At 43.9% G+C, this 16,430-nt stretch overlaps 1 protein-coding gene across 1 annotated transcript in view; it reads right to left on the reverse strand.

Annotated features, from left to right (window-relative positions):
- Positions 1–16,430, reverse strand: part of RAB14 (RAB14, member RAS oncogene family) — a 227,694-nt gene that overhangs the window by 41,033 nt on the left and 170,231 nt on the right. The window contains exons 7-8 of the mRNA XM_069241660.1: positions 13,390–13,477; positions 12,928–12,958 (exon numbers count right to left, since the gene is read on the reverse strand). Of these exons, the coding sequence (XP_069097761.1) occupies positions 12,928–12,958; positions 13,390–13,477 (119 nt within the window). The remainder of the gene's footprint in view (positions 1–12,927; positions 12,959–13,389; positions 13,478–16,430) is intronic.

Here is a 16,430-nt window from a genome sequence, read left to right on the forward strand (position 1 = left end):
TTTGCTGCTTGTGCTGCAACCCTTTTTCCCGCTGCATCAAATTTGCGGCTCTCCTTGTCCGGAGGTGGTGCGTCGCCTGATGTATGAGAGTTGGCTCTTTTACGAGCTGCCCCTACAACTACTGAGTCCGGTGTTAGTTGTGTTGTAATAAATATTGGGTCTGTGGGCGGTGCCTTATATTTTTTCCTCCACCCTTGGAGTTATGGCCCTGCCTTTAACTGGCTCCCAAAATATTTGTTTTGAGTGCCTTAGCATTCCTGGGAGCATGGGAAGGCTTTGATAATGGCTATGGGTGGAGGACAGGGTGTTAAAGAGAAAGTCGTCCTCAATAGGTTCCGAATGTAGTGAGACATTGTGAAATTCGGCTGCCCTTGCGACCACCTGTGCATATGATGTACTGTCCTCAGGTGGTGATGGTTTAGTTGGGTACGACTCTGGGCTATTATCAGACACTGGAGCGTCGTAAAGGTCCCATGCATCGGGATCATCCTGGCTCATTGTGGTATGAGCTGGTGAGTGGGTTAGTGGTGGAGTTTGCGCCGGTGATGCATGAGTTGATGGTGGTGGAGAAGGTGGTGGGGTTACTTTCTTTACCACCTTTGCTTGTGGTTGCTTGTCCCCTTGTTGAAAGGCAAGTTTCCTTTTCATCCTGATTGGGGGAAGGGTGGTTATCTTCCCTGTGTCTTCATGGATGTGAAGCCTCCTTTGAGTGTAGTCAGTCTCTGCAGTTTGAAGCTGTTCCCCAAATGCATGCAATTGGGTGTTTAGCCCTTGTTCCTCTGTATAGGAACTAATTTTCGGTTCCGAGGCTTTTTTCGGTACCGAAACCGTTTCGGTAGTCTTTTTAGGCTCCGAAGAAGTTTTCTTTAATTTCGGCGTGGTATCTCGGTGCCGAACGTCTTCGGTGCCGCTGTCTCTGCGGCAAAGTTTCTCGGAGCTGGTGTCTCGGCTCCGAGTTTGCTGTGTGGCGGTATCACGACCGGAGTCGGATGACTTCGACACCAGCATGCCTTTTTTCGGTGCCTTGGCTCGGTCACCTAGTTTTTGGGTTAAGCCATGGCCTGTTGGCAGTGGCGTCCCCTGGGCTTTTGTGGACTTTGTGAGTCCTAATTTTCGATGTCTTACTCACGGTTGTTATGTCTTCGGCGTCGGATTCCCCCGAATCCGACTCGGGGATGGAGAACGCTTCCTCTTCGTCCTCGAACCGTTGTTGTCCTGTTGGCGTGGACGCCATTTGCAATCTCTTGGCTCTTCGGTCTCTGAGCGTTTTCCTCGACCGAAACGCTCGACAGGCTTCACACGTATCCTCCTTGTGCTCGGGGGACAGGCACAAGTTACAGACCAAATGCTGATCCGTATACGGATATTTATTATGGCATTTAGGACAGAAGCGGAACGGGGTCCGTTCCATCATTCTTGAAGTCGCACGCGGTCGGGCCGACCAGGCCCCGACGGGGGAATCGAAATTACCCCGAAGGGGTACCGGAGCTCTTCAAGATTCGGTGTCGATTTGTCCTAACTAACCCGATACCGAACGCAACAATACCGACAAATTTTTCCGAGATTCTAACTAACTTTCCGACCCGAAACACACAGCGAAAAGGAACACGTCCGAACCCGATGGCGGAAAAAAACAATCTAAAATGGAGTCGACGCCCATGTGCAATGGAACCGAAGTGGGAGGAGTCCCTCGGTCTCGTGACTCGAAAAGACTTCTTCGAACAAAAACAACTTGTAACACTCCGAGCCCAACACCAGACGGCGGACTGTGCACAGCATGTGTATCTGCAGCTACACATGCCACCGAACATATATATATGCTTGAGGATAAACAAGAGAACTGATCTGTTAATTTGTGAGGGGCTACTCACTGCATTTGTAACCGTTAGTAAGTCTTGGCAGATGAGTATACCAAGAGTAGTCTGTCCTTTATGTCTCAGGCTAGAGGGGGCCAATTTGAACAAGTTTAGAATAAAAGTGGACTCCTTTCAGATTTATCCCGTTATATTAGCGGGCTCAATGTAGTACTTTTAACTGGCTCAATAGAAATATCACTGATTGCACAGGAACTACGAATGAGCGCAAGGTGTGCACGTCATTAAGAAGAGTCCGTTTTCAATGTTTAGAGCCTTCGGGCGGGCTTATAAACGCCGATCAGCAACATGCTCTCCTTTTGCACACTTTTCCGATGTACTCGCGGTTTGCAGGTTAACTCAAACAGGTACGAGTTCATATGGTGGGAATGGTAGAAAGATTAGACTAACGTTAATATTTGGTAGCGATTAACTTTTATACCCTTTTTCTAGGATACGCTTCCTGTACATCAGGGGCATCCAAATAACTTAGTATATGTAATACACACAGTAAGGTAAGCGTTGCAATTGATGGACACTATTGTACTATTGCAGTAAGACAAGGCCTTTAAAGATAATCACATACCTATCCCATACTTTCAGATTAGACATTACAGAACAATAATCACTGAATGATCATCAACTAAACACAGAATTCTACGTACGAGACTATCTATTACAAGATAAGGTATCAGCCATTTATTTTGCTTCAGTTAAGGTATTCCGATATTGTATATTGATACATTGATATACTCACAATTATTACTGAGCATGATTTTCATGGAAAGATTATATCTACAGAGGGTTTCGTTTCTAATAACGGGGTCATGCAACTTTGGCTTTACACGAAGTGGTGTATGCACATGGAGAAATTAGGCTTTGTAATTAAGGGATTGTTATCTTATTGTACAATGATTTGAACCACGGTTTTCACAAGTGAATGTAGGTTAGTCACATTGGATGGTGAGGGGTCTTAAGACTGATATTCATATTTTGAGAACACAATTATATTGTATGTATTAAAATTGTCTTGTAGAAAGTCCTGAAGAAGTCAAGTGGTACTCCCCAGACGAAACACGTGTTGACTGGGACGATATAAAGGGACAGTGATATGTGCGATTTTGGATTCAAGAACTTTTAAGAAGAATAAAGAACACTACGGTTGAATTAAAGGAGGACTGTCATTTCTGGACATGTATAACTATCAAGGCTTTTTGCATTATTAGGAATAGTGTTGAGTGCCGCTCTAATTTATTACAAATAGAAGGTAACTGCAACAGCCACAGGCGTCTGGGGAGGAGAGAGGGCGCATGTGAACCTACAGCCAAACATGCCACGTACAGATGTCTACCGGGTAAATAACATTTTTAGTTCAATGGCATGTGTGGCGAAAATACACATGCTCTGCATAAACTGTAAAGCAGTCCCTCCAATAAGAGGTGGCTAGCCTGTAGAAGTTGCATCTGTCTGGAAAAGGGTCCTTAAGACAGCCTGTCCTACCATTTGCTTGCTGTCGTGCTTGTACATCTACTCAATAAGGCATTGTGAATGTGTGTAGTGTCGACCAGGTAGCTATTCTACAGATGTCAGCTAGAGGAATATTTCCCAAATATGCCCTAGTAGCACTATTTTGTCTAGTGGAATGTGCTCTACGAGTATGCAGCTATTTTCTTTGTGCCTTAGCATAACATGTTAGTATGCATTTAACAATCCATCTAGCTATGCTATTTTGCGAAACTGCATTGCTCTTAAACGGCAAAGGAAAAGCTATAAAAAGTTGTTTGGTTTTCCTAAACTCTTTTGCCCGGTCAATATAGTAAGCGTGATATTCTTACATCTAAAGTGTGAAGTGCTACTGAATCAGGCTGGGGGAAAAACAGGCATTTCAATGGTTTGATATGAAAAAAAGATACCACTTTTGATAGAAATCTTGGGTGTGGGTGAAAGAACCTTGTCCAAGTATTTGAAAGAAAGGTTCTTCCGAAGTTATTGCCTGGAGTTCGCTCACGTATCAAAGGGATGTAAAGGCGACTAGAAAAGTCACCTTCCATGAAATGAACAGGATAGGACATAAACAAAGTGGTTCAAAAGGAGGACCCATGAGCCTAGTGAGTACAACGTAAAGATTACATTGTGGAACAGGAGAAAGTCTAAGTGGGATTACTCTTAAGTCCTTCCATGAAGATTTTAACGACCAGAATTCTCAACAATGAAGTATGTTCTGTATTTTGTAAGTATGCAGCTATGGCTGCAATGTGTAGTCTGATGGAAGTTTAGCAAATATCTTGGACAGATGCTTAAATCAAGTCAATGTGTTTGGACTGACAGTAGCAAACAAAACGTTTCCACTTTGTTGTACAGCACACTCTAGTTGTTGGTCTGTGAGCCGCCTTCAAAATTTCCATACACTCATGAGGTAAACTGAGGTAACCAGATTCTATGATTTCAGGAGCCATATCGATAGGCTGAGAAATTAGGGGTCTGAATGTCTGATCTGTTCATGCTCCTGCATGAGAAGGTCTAACCTGTTGGGGAGCTTCTCGTGAGGAACTTATGAAATCCAGAAGTGTTGTGAACCAAGGTTGACGTGATGTAGGCGCTACCAGTATCATGGTTAGTGATGTCTTTGTGAGTATGCAAACAAGGAATGGAATGAATGAGAGACATGGAAAAGCATAGGTAAATATCCCTGACTAGTTCATCCATAGAGCATTACCCTTGGATATTGGTTGGGAAGACATAGATGCAAAGTTTGGGCATTTTGAGTTTTCCGCTGTAGCGAGCAGGTCTATATGAGGAGTTCCCCACTTTTGGAAGTATTTTTGAAGGACTTGAGGGTGGAGTTCTCATTTGTGGACTTGTTGCTGCATCCTGCTGAGCAGGTCTGCAAAGTCACTGTCCGTTCCTAGGAGATAATATGCCAACAGGTGAATGTGGTGGTGAAGAGCCCATTTCCATGTTGTTTGTGCCAGTCATGATAACATGAAAGCTTTGAGGGCTAGAAATACTGCTTGAAGTTCTCAATAATTGATGTGTGTGGATCGATTTATGTGATCCCAAAGGCCCTGGACTGTGAAGTCTTGAAAGTGTGCGCCCCAACCTGTCGAGGATGCATCCGTGGTCATTATGAGTTGAGGCACAGGGTCTTGAAAAGGCCGCCCTTTTAAAAAGTTGGCAGAGTTCCACCATTGCAGTGAGTGTTAAGTTAACCGGTCTATCAACACTTCATCCTGAAGGTGACCCTGCGACTGGAGACCACTGACGAGACAGGATAAGCTGTAGCAGACACGTGGAGTCTGGCATGCGGGACGATAGCAATACAGCATACCATCATCCCTAAAAGATGCATGACAGTTTTGACTGTGGGAGTATGATTCTGTCGAAACTGAGGATGAAGATGTTGAAAACTTTGAATGTGAGCTGGATTTGTGTATGTTAACCCCAGTTCAGTATTGAGATTGGCTCCTAGGTTGAATCTGAAGGGATTGTAGATGAGATTTTACAAAGTTGTGTGTAAACCCTAACTTGTGAAAGAGGTTTACTGTGATTGGGCTGTGGGCTGTGGGATAGACACTGTTGTAGCGAGCTGGCTTTGATAAGCCAGTTGTCCAGGTATGGGAAGATATGAATCCTTTTTCTTCGGAGGTGCGCTGCGACAACTGCTAGGCATCTGCCGATTACCATGGATGTGATCCCAAAAAGAAGGACTTTGAACTGGTAATGTTTGCCCGCGACCACAAATCTTAGATATTTGCGGTGTGCCTGCCTCTTTCAAGACTAGAGCGGTCATGAAATTGCCTTGTTGAAGGAGTGGGATGACATCCTGAAGAGTGACCATGTGAAATGTTCTAAAAGAATATATTGATTTAGGGACCAGAGATCCAATTTGGGTCTGAGTGACCACTCCCTTTTTGAAATGAGAAAATATAGCGAGTATACTCCTGTTCTGTGTTATTGGGATGGAACCGGTTTTATGGCTCTTTTTAGAAGAAGTGACTACCTCTTCTTTGAGGAGGGCAAGGTGATCTTGAGATAATCTGTGTGTGCGAGGACGGACGCTGGGAGGTGTTGAAACAAGCTTCAGGCAATACCCATGTTGGATAACGGAGGAGACCCACTGGTCTGATGTGTCTGAAGGCATCCCCCCAACTGGGGTTATATAGGGTATTGTCATTTTCAGATAGTCAATGCTTTATTGTGGAAGCTGAGCCCCGGGAGTTACTGTTTTTGCCCCTGCCTCTGAAATGGCCTCTGAATTAATCTTTTAAGGCGCCTTTGGTGAATGAGCTTGAGACTTGTTTATTTTGTGAGGTGGAAGGTTCAGATGTTGTACAGGATTTGTAACCCACTCTATACATTGGGCAGTGAAAATATCCCCTTTGTGCTTGGGACTGAAGAGCTCCCATGGCCTTTGCAGTGTCCGTATCTTTTCTGTTTTTTTTTTTTTTTTTTTTTTTAACTTCTCTAATGTAGAATCAACTTGAAGACCAAAGTAGTGTTTTTTCTAAGGTCATATTTAATACTGCTTGTTGAACCTCTGGCTTAAATCCAGAGCACCTAAGCCATGCATGCATACTGATCAACACACTGGTAATTATGTACCTAGTGCACACTGAATTGAATTTGCAACTGTTTGTCCCTCTAAAACAATTTGCTGGCCATGCTTGCATTCCTCCTCTGGGAGATATTGAAGAAGATCCTCCATCTCCTCCCAGAGAAGCTCTATCGTATCTAGAGAGTAAGGCTTGCGAATTGGCAATACGCTAATGATTTGCGGCTTGCACAACCACTGTCTTGCTTGCTCCATCCAGCTTTTTACTGTTCTTGTCTGGTGGAGAAGAGTCTCCAATGGCCTGGCTATTAGCCCTCTTTCTGGCAGTAGTAGCCACTACTGAGTCTGGTGACACTTGTGACCTGATGCAGTGGGTCCGAAGGTGTAGCCTTATATTTTTGTAATCCAACCTAGGTGTTATTTTTCAAGAGCCTGTCCGCTCCAGAATCATATCATCTGCATGGCGCATCATCCATGAAAGCATAGGAAGATACTGGGTCGCTCTATGGTGGTAAGGGTGTCAAACAAGATATAATGTTCAATGGGTTCCTTTTTGTAGTGGTCAATATAGTAAGCAGCTGCCCTAGCAATAACTTGTTGGTAGCTGGTAGTATCCTCTGGAGTAGAAGGCCTAGCAGGATACAGATCTGGATCAGTGTTAATGACAGTCCAGATCATGAGAACATCAGGGGTCTGGATCCTGCTGTTTGTCCCCCAAGTAGTGATCTATATTCAATGGCGAGCCTTGTGGAGTGCGATCTCACAGTTACATAGGTGGGAGAATGAGAAGAGCTAGGTGGAGGGGAAGTAGGGGGTGGATGAACAGGCTCATTTGAGGAAGCAGCCTTCTCCGTAATCTTTTTATGAGATGGCAGGGTATCCAATGCCTTCTGAGAAGTAAGCTTCCTTTTTAAAGTCACAGTAGAGGACGTTACAATTCACCCTGTGCCTTTTTGACTGCACAGTCTATGCTGTCTAGCGTCCACAGTCTCAAGTATCAGCTGAATAGGTGAAGGCGTGGAGGAAGAGTAGTCCAAATCCAAAAGGCTCTGAAGTAATATCTTTATTTTTTGGAGCCAAAGTTTTCGGTGGATGGACCTCTTTTGGTGCCGAACTTGGTTCCGAAGAGTCTCAGCTCGACGCGGATGTAGTCAGTGCTCAACTGTTTATCGATAGTAATGAGGTCGATGACGCAGAGGCAGTTGTCTTCATAATGTTTGGTGCCGAGCCGGTAGCCGGAGCAGCTGAACCGTCCTTCTGGGACTGACCATGACTTGATTGCAGTGGTGGTCCGGTGACACCAGTAGGGACTTTTTATTTATTTATTTTTTAGAGTTTGTGGGTGGAGATGGGGCTACAGTACTCACTGTGCCGACGTCAGTTTTTGGCTCTCGATGTCAGATTGAATGTCAGAATCCAAACCTTGGATGAGACGGCTTCTTCCTGTTCTGGCTCTTCCTGTGCCTGTTCTTCCTCGAAAATATTTGAGTGCCTTCTGGATATCTGTGAGCCATCTCCAACCTGTGAGCTTGTCGGTCTTGAAACGTTTTCTTGGATCGAAACCATTGACATGCCTCACAGGTAGCCTGTTGTTGATCTGGTGAGTGGCACAGTTTGCAAACCAGATGGTGATCAGTGTTAGGGCACTTCGAGTGGCACCAAGGACAGAATCAAAACAGTGTCCATTCAATCAGGAATACATTCTTTGCGGGACCACAAGTGTACAGGCTTGTAGGCTTGTAGGCTGGCGAGGCCCACCTGAAGGGCATGCGGTCGAAACTAGGCCCGTCAAAATTGAAAGATCGGTGTGCAACAGAAACTGATTGAAAGTACAATACTGTTGAATCTACAGCCACACATGCCATTGAACAAAATGCACCTCAGCTTGTTGGAAAGGAATGAAGAGAGAATCTGCTAACTTGAAGCAAAGAGTATAGGTTAAAAGTTCACCCGAAGTGGTATCCGAGCAGAGCTCCAGGAATTCCCTGTTGCCTGTTACAAAGCAATAGAAAACCAGGCAGCCACTAAGGAGACTCGGAACTTGGAGTAACACTAAAGACTACAGGGTGAAAAACTTTCAATGATTGCCAAAGTAGATATTTCTGTATTTTTATGATGTGTAAAAATGAAGCTATACACTCAATGTATGAATACAGTACTGCTGACCAATAACAAGAATTTTGGTAAATGCAGAAAAACAGAATGATATAGTAATAGGATTTTTGCTTTCATTCAATGATCCACTGAACTCCAAATTCCAAGTATAGAGCTAGTAAGCAGAACCTCCAGGGCTTTGCTATCTTGGTTTGCTAAATAAATCGTAAAATTGGCTCTGGAGTGCAATGGCCGTGATATTTAACTCCCAACAAAAGGACAAGTCTTGTGCACTCATGATGATTTCCTTGTATCATGCTTTGACAGGCGCTACCTGCTACCAGTGCAGAACAGTTCACCTGAGCCCAAACAGTCAAGAGCCTGATGGAGGCTCATGCACATATTGGGGCTCTGAAAGGGAAGAGTTTCAGCAGAGTGCCCATGTGTCTGTCAACCAAACTCAGCAGCTCTGTTGCTTCCAGTACAGAGCTCTGGTTAACAAATGCACAAGACATTTTAAACAGGTAGGTCTCTCTAATGCACGGCTAAACATGCAGAATACAGAAGTGTACCCAGCAAAGACAGATTTCACATTCTCTTTACCAGAGCCAGGGAGCTGTCAGACCCCAGTTTTCACCAGTGGAAGAGGGAGTGATTATCGGAACCTAAATCACCACTGTGGAGAGGGTCTGGGCTTCAACTGGTGCAGCAAGTGCAGCTACACCAGGGCCCAGAGGCTTGAGGAGACCACTCAACCTTGATTATTTCTGTATTTCACAGCTCAAACAGCAGACAAGTGGCTCCAGTTGCTTCCTTGCAACTGCCCATGAAATACTAGTTATGCCACTGGCTGTGGCAGCAGGAAGATCCTCTTCGGTCTTCTACTGTAAGGCAGAAACTCTACCACTGGAAGCATAACTCAATGCACTGGAGCAAATTTCTAGAAGTACTGGAAAAGCAGACAGCTGTGCTGATGTCCTGCCTGGCGCGGGCTTTAGAGCACCCTGGTGGGATGGGTGACCACTAGGGATTCCTAAAATTTAAAAAGAGGCTTGAAAATCTTGCTACATGCAAACACAAGTCCAGACGCTTCATCAAACAAGCACTGGCAAAGCCAGTAGTTCTAGCCTACACAAGGTATTAGTTTTTTCAATGATTTTAAGCCTTGTTGTGCAGAAGTGCGAATGCTATACAGCATAACTGAAAGATAAATAATGCGCTATAACATGCTTTTAAAAATTGCTGGTGCATGTGGGGGAAGCATAGTGAGGCAGTCAGCATGTTGCGCCATAGCTCTTTTCTTGTTATGGTGGGCGGGGCGGCAACACGGGCAAAGGAAGAGCAGAGGATTGGGCAAGCAAAAACATTAGGTGAAACGGGCAAGTAACATCCAGTGGATAGGGCCAAACAGCAACATAGGCAGCTGGAAGAGGAAAACAACATGAACAGACTGAAGGGGAAAAACAACATGAACAGCGGGCGAAGGTTAGGGGGGGGGGGCGCAAAACAGACAGTGAGAGGAGGCAAGCAACAACAGACGAGGGGGGGGATTGGGGCAAGCAACATGGACAGTGGAAGGAGGAAGGGTAGGCGGAACATGGAACACATGGGGGACAAGTACATGAGGGAGCAAGAAAAAAAAAATTGGTGGAGTTCTTAAAAACAAAGTAAAAAGAAGCACGTAACAAAATATGGAGTGGAAGGACACAAGTTAAGCGTCCATGTTTCAGGGAAGGGACAAACACGCAAAGATTAAGGAAGCCCAAGGCAGCTGACCAATCTGAAGCAAGCAAATGAGGATAGTGAAGCCAACCAAAAGTAAACAATGGGCAATCTGTAAGCCCCCGGATAGTGTACAAAAAAATCTCAAAGACACAGCGCATGCACTGTTTAGGCAAGACCTAGGAATCAGTTCAAAGTGACAGGAAAGAGGGCCTCAAATGCACACTTCAATGGGCATTTTTTTTTTTTTTTTTTTTTTACATTCTAGAGGCCAGCTGTTTGCTCAAAAAAAAAAAACCCACTGAACTGAGCATACACACCGTCAATACATGTCCGAAAAGGCAATAAGGATTTGCAGTAAAAAAAATATATATATATATATAAAAAAGAAAAAACGGCAAGTGTGTTCATTTGAATACCTCAAAATACCCTTTTAAATGATTAGTTTTGGCACCCACAATAAAATTGATCATTTCACATCACACAAAATCTGAGTGCTGCTTTCCTCATGAAAGTACTGCACCCTAGAAAGGGTTGCATGAGAGGGCACACAGAAGAATCCTTGACCCTGTGCAATGCTCTCAAGAGGAGGCATCACAGAGGCATAGAGAGACGAGGCTAATAGACCAAATGATGCTGATCAAACCGTAGCTGCACAGAAATAATGCTGCATCTCCTACAACTTGAGAGATTTGCCCAAGCTCTTAAAAACAGATACTCATGGGACACAATTCCTGAAGTCTGGCCGACTGCAGAGTGACTTACAAAAGCATGTCTGTCAGTCTCCGGAATTCTCGAACCATCACACAGACACATACAAACTCCATTATTAAACACATCTACAACAGGGATAGCTGGAGCTTGAAGATGCAGCCCACAATTCTGTTTATGCTTGTGCCTACACGTGATGCACTAAGGAGTGGGAATTGCTCGTAATTGTGCTGTGTGGCATTGACAAGCCTAAGATAATTAACTACATTGATTAAACATGTGCCTGGTGAACTGGCCTTCCAGTCCGAGGAGACTGCGTCTGTTTTTGCAAAAATGTGTCTATGCCTGATGTGACATTTGTATTAGAGTAAATAACTTGCCATGCTGCTCCACATAATTTGTTACCTTTGAGTGATAGAGGCACAGCCTGGTAAAGATGGAACACTAATATGATGCAGGAGCTTCAATAAAAAAGCAGAAGGGCTATGTTGGGACAGGAATGCCCCCTATATCGTTAACAGGTGTGCTCCTCTTCCCAAAGTGCCTGACTACATATAAAGGTAGTAATCTAATTTTAGCGTTATGCCAATATAGTGTGCCTGCACAGAGCTAGGCCTGCCTGTGGTAATGCGAAGCCTAGAATCTTGCCTGAGACCTTGAGGGGTTCACAAGTGTGCCCTCATAGTGGGCATTGAGACTACTGTCCATGCCCTGGGTTGCATCACAAAGCAGTGGTGGCAACATACTGTGTTGTGTGAATAACTCATGTGACTAGACATTTTTCACTGTGTCAAGTAGATGCAAGCCTAGCAGCTCCTCTTGTGTGAATTTCCACTGTTATATGAAACCCAGAACCTTGAGGGAATATTCTGCGTACGGTATGTGCCATTAATGTGTAGCACATGTACAGTAGTAGGACTCGTATGTAAGTATGAGTACTGGGCTCAATGGGTTAATATTTGGATGCCACTGGCAGAACATGGAGGGTGAAAATAGTTTTACCAAGTAAATTTCATTTGAAAAAGAACTACCCACAAGTGGTTCTGAAACCTTGGACAGTGGATCTACAGCTCCGGTCTGGAAACTACATTTAGAAGTGGGATCTAAACCAGCTCTGTATGTTTCCAGTCCCTAGTTTCGAAGGAAGGGAGTGCTCCATGGAGTACTCGAAAGACTGCTCTGTGAACATGACTGGCACCTATATGACAACTGTCTACTAGATGCGAGGGTTTAGTGAGCATCTAGCCATTTATCATCAAATCTTCAACTCCCTCTGACTTGTTGAAAATATCAGAGAGGGACACCTTATCAGGTTGCTTGAGACATCCTGCCCTGCCATTCCACAAATCAGAGCCCACTGCACCTAAGCCCCTCTTAGCTTTCTCTTATCTTCTAAGATCAGGCCATTCAAATTGATTTTCCACAGTAAATCACTGTGGGACACAGGACAGACCGCCCCAAAGCCGAACAATCCCATAGAAACCAGGATGGTTGACCACTCTCTACTTGTTGTGCTTGTTTTGACTTACGTATAAGATGGTTATTACACAGGATTGTACAGCAAACAGACACTCTCAGATACTTAAACATGCCCATTGTAAGTGTGTTGTCCTTATGGAATAGTTTCTATTAGTTTAAGGCTGAATATGAATGACTGCAAACAAAATAAATTGCTGCAAAAAACTTGTGCAACATAATTTCTACGTATGTGCCTCACTATTTTCTGATCTGTGCCACAATATCCTGGGAAGTCGAATTACTTAGGATGGTGTTCTCGTGTACAAAGTCACATTTCTGACTAATAACTAGAGAGAATTAAAATGAATTAAAATATTTTGCAAACGATTACAATTCTGATTATTAATGGCCAGATCAGAACCAAACACTATGTGTAATGTGGCACATAACTATGGACATAACTCCTTGTAGGTGTTCAAGCTTAAACGCAACTTGCATACAGTTTGATATGAAAATTTAACCGAACAGTTTACTTACGTTTTTGCACTTGCTTCAAGGAACAATAAGCCTACAAAAAATATAAGCATTAAAGATTTTCGGACATATCTTTAATACAGTCACTTGGTACTATTTAGATAATGAATTAATATCGAAAAGTATTTAAACAAAAAAAGTCTGGTCCTGACTACAATGGTCTTCAATCTGACCTCATCTAATGGCAGAGATTTTGATAAATTGGTTGTTGAGCAGGCCAGTGGCATGCCCATTAGGTAAACTATGTAAGCATTATATAAACCCCCTCAATAGAAAAATCACTTAACATAATTACAGAAATAAATACAGTGACCTTTACTACTCCACAGGGACCACAATGAATAGGGCAAGCACAATCCTCTCAACTTCCAATTAAATATGTAGAGATTGTGCAGGGTTTCATGGAATAAGTATTCCCTTTACCTTCTCCTAAGCATACGGTTAGCAAGAAAAACAGAGACCCACCATTTTCCTCTGCAAATTGCTTGGCCTCTTCATATGTAACATCTCTCTGTGCTTCGAGATCAGCTTTATTTCCTATGAGAATGATCACCTAGAAAAAGATAGGAAATCTATAAACCGTACTCAATGTTTGTAACAAAAGTGAATTCAAGCATCTTTTCATCTAACACTGCCAGCTACAAAGGTATTTTTAAACACTGCTATGCTGCTGTCAGTGCATCACTCGGAGGCTAAAGAAATACAGGTTTCTAAATTATTAATGCCAAATACCATAGGTGAAGGTTAAAAAAGCCATTCCCTACAAGGTGAATCACTGATTTTCAGGCTTTGAAAATACTGACATAAATTGAGGCTAAAATAACATTAATGGCAGAGCAGAATCAGCAGAGAAGTTTAATTACTATGAACTTATCTGCAACATTTGATCTTTCATTGATGTGCATGGTTGAATAGACATTAACTAAGCAGTACCAGCCAGAATGTTAAGTAGCATCTGTGAATGAAGTTCACTTTACAAGATTAGGTTGCAAAGCACCATCTGTCCCAATCCTGAGTCCGCTTTAGAGCGCACATTAATGCAACTATGTCTGATGAAGTTAAAAGTCATTTTAAAAGTTTTCATGTGCTGCTCTTTCAGTGAACATAGTTTGTTGTGCCCATACTACTAGTAGGGTGAGCTTTTAGCCATTCTACAGAGTTCTACCCATCTGAGTTTGTGTTGTAGAGAGACCAGATACAACCTATGTAACAATGTCTTGCTTTGGGGCAAGGGTATTTCCGTGTTAGCCTGGCCCCAGACTACAAACATTTATACATTTTGCTGAAATTCTTTGATGTTGGAGGCAGAACCTCACGCACCTCTATGTCACAGCAGTGTAATGACCTTTGTCCTGCAGTTGAGTCTGGGTAAAGAAAACTGGGAAGGATTTGAGACGAAAGGAAGGTACTTTTAAGATAGGTCAGAGATATGTTCAGAAGGAAACTTAATTGCTCAAAAACGCAGGAATGGCTCCTCAATGGAGTGCACAGATGTCTCTTCTTCTCCTGGCTTTAGTACCAATGGCCAATGAGAAGGCGGTCTTTCAGAAAACATCTTGAAAGTGGCCTTGTGAACGGATTCAAATTGAGGGTTCATTCTGTAAATACTATATTAGATTCCATCAGGTAGACACTATTGCATTTGGAGAGAAGTTCTGAACAGTCCCATTAAACGCCTTCCCCCTTCCTCAAAAAAACCTCTCAAATGATTCGGTCTTCCCAAGTATAATTAAATAGCTACAGGGTTAACCTTTATGGAAGACATTGTAAGCCCATATTTGGCAAGCCACAAAAGACAGGGCAGGAATGATGGACATATCAGTTGCTGCAGGCACTTTGAACTTACCCACATGCAAACGTTTTCACTTAATCACAAACAATTTTAAAACAAAGGATACTGTAGCAGCCTGTAGTATTTGCCTATCACTGTTCAGAACTACTAACTACCAGTTTCAAGGTCCCGAGTGGCCAAGGACTCAACTGTAAAGACTTCAGGGTTGTGGTAGAGGTTATGGCTACTGTTCCAGGAAAGCAAATAAAGGCTGGCTTGAAAAGTACTCCTCCCCGAACTCCTTCCTATAGTTCTGAGAGCCAATAGTGAAAGGAAAAGTTCTCTCATTTTGCACAGAACTTTGGGAATAAGCTGAGTTGGAGGGATGGCAATTGACTGAGACCCAGGGCAAGGTCAGCCACTGGCAAACAACCAGCATTTGATATTCCGTGCCATTTCAAATATGTTGGGAAGAGAAGATCATCAACACTGGAATATCAGGAACTGTTATCTTCTGTCCACCCCCCACTTTTGACCACAAGACAGTTGTCTGCTGAAAGCAGATTCATCCCAGCTTGGAGTTTTAATACATTTTAGTGGTGCTGTCCATTTGGACCATCAATCGAGAATATTGATCTGAAGACAGTCTTTCATTTTTACCATAGACTGTTGATGTGAAACTCCTGTACATGAGGAGTCAGTAGTCAGAACTGTTTTCCAGGTTAAAAGTTCTTGCTCTTCCCAAAGATGCTCTTCCGAATCACCACTGCGGCCCCTCTAATTTATCAAATAACTAAGGGCCCAATTTCAAGTACGGTGGTCCGACCGCCAGACCACCGCTGCAGCAGTCAGGAGAAAGGCACCAAGTTAGCGGCCTCCCAACTGCTGCATTATCACTGGGCTGGAGGGACTGTGCGGTGGTGTAACTGTGGCGGCATGCTTCGGCCCAGAAAGTACCTCCGCAGTGCCTGAAGTACCTTGGGTGCACTGTTGCCATGCACAAAGTTGTGCATGTCAACAGTGTGCATCAACAGTGTAGGCATAAGGGGGCACAACATATACCCCCAACCTGCTAAATGGGCAAAATCGCCTGGGGCTTTGTTTGGGGCTACCTCCCTGTTTTTCCACCAAGCTTTTCATGGTGGGGGTCCGTGCCGTGAAAATCTTGATGCGAAGGCAGATCGTGATCAGCACGGTGGCTCCGGCATCGGCACTGCCATGACTGACCTCTGCTTGCCCTACTGCTGCCGCTGCCACGGGATCCAAGATCTTGGTGGTTGCAGTGGTCTTGTGGTCGTCCGACCAATCAATCAATCAATCAATCAAAAAATGTATTAAGCGCACTACTCACCCGAAAGGGTCTCAAGGTGCTGTGGGGTGGGTGGTGGCAGAGGGGCTGCCATATTACTGCTCAAAAAGCCATGTCTTTAGGTGCTTTCTGAAAGTCAGGAGTTCCTGGGTCTTGCTTAGGTTGGTGGGGAGACCGCCAGCCTCATCTTGTGGTCGAACTGCAGAGGAGGCGACAGTTGGACTGCCGACGCAGGTACGGCATCCCCAGGACTGCTGTATTCGTAATCAGGGCCTGAATATATCTTTCCAGTCTGCTGATTTGCTGCATCTGCCTATTTATTAGTTCAAGAGGAACAGAGGCAGCATTCGGAAGCAGCAGAAGCACACACAAAGATGAGACACAACCCAGGAACACTTTGCCTTAGAAATGTGAACATGTGGGCTC

Source organism: Pleurodeles waltl, chromosome 6 (assembly GCF_031143425.1).
Source record: "Pleurodeles waltl isolate 20211129_DDA chromosome 6, aPleWal1.hap1.20221129, whole genome shotgun sequence".
Lineage (NCBI taxonomy): Eukaryota > Metazoa > Chordata > Amphibia > Caudata > Salamandridae > Pleurodeles > Pleurodeles waltl.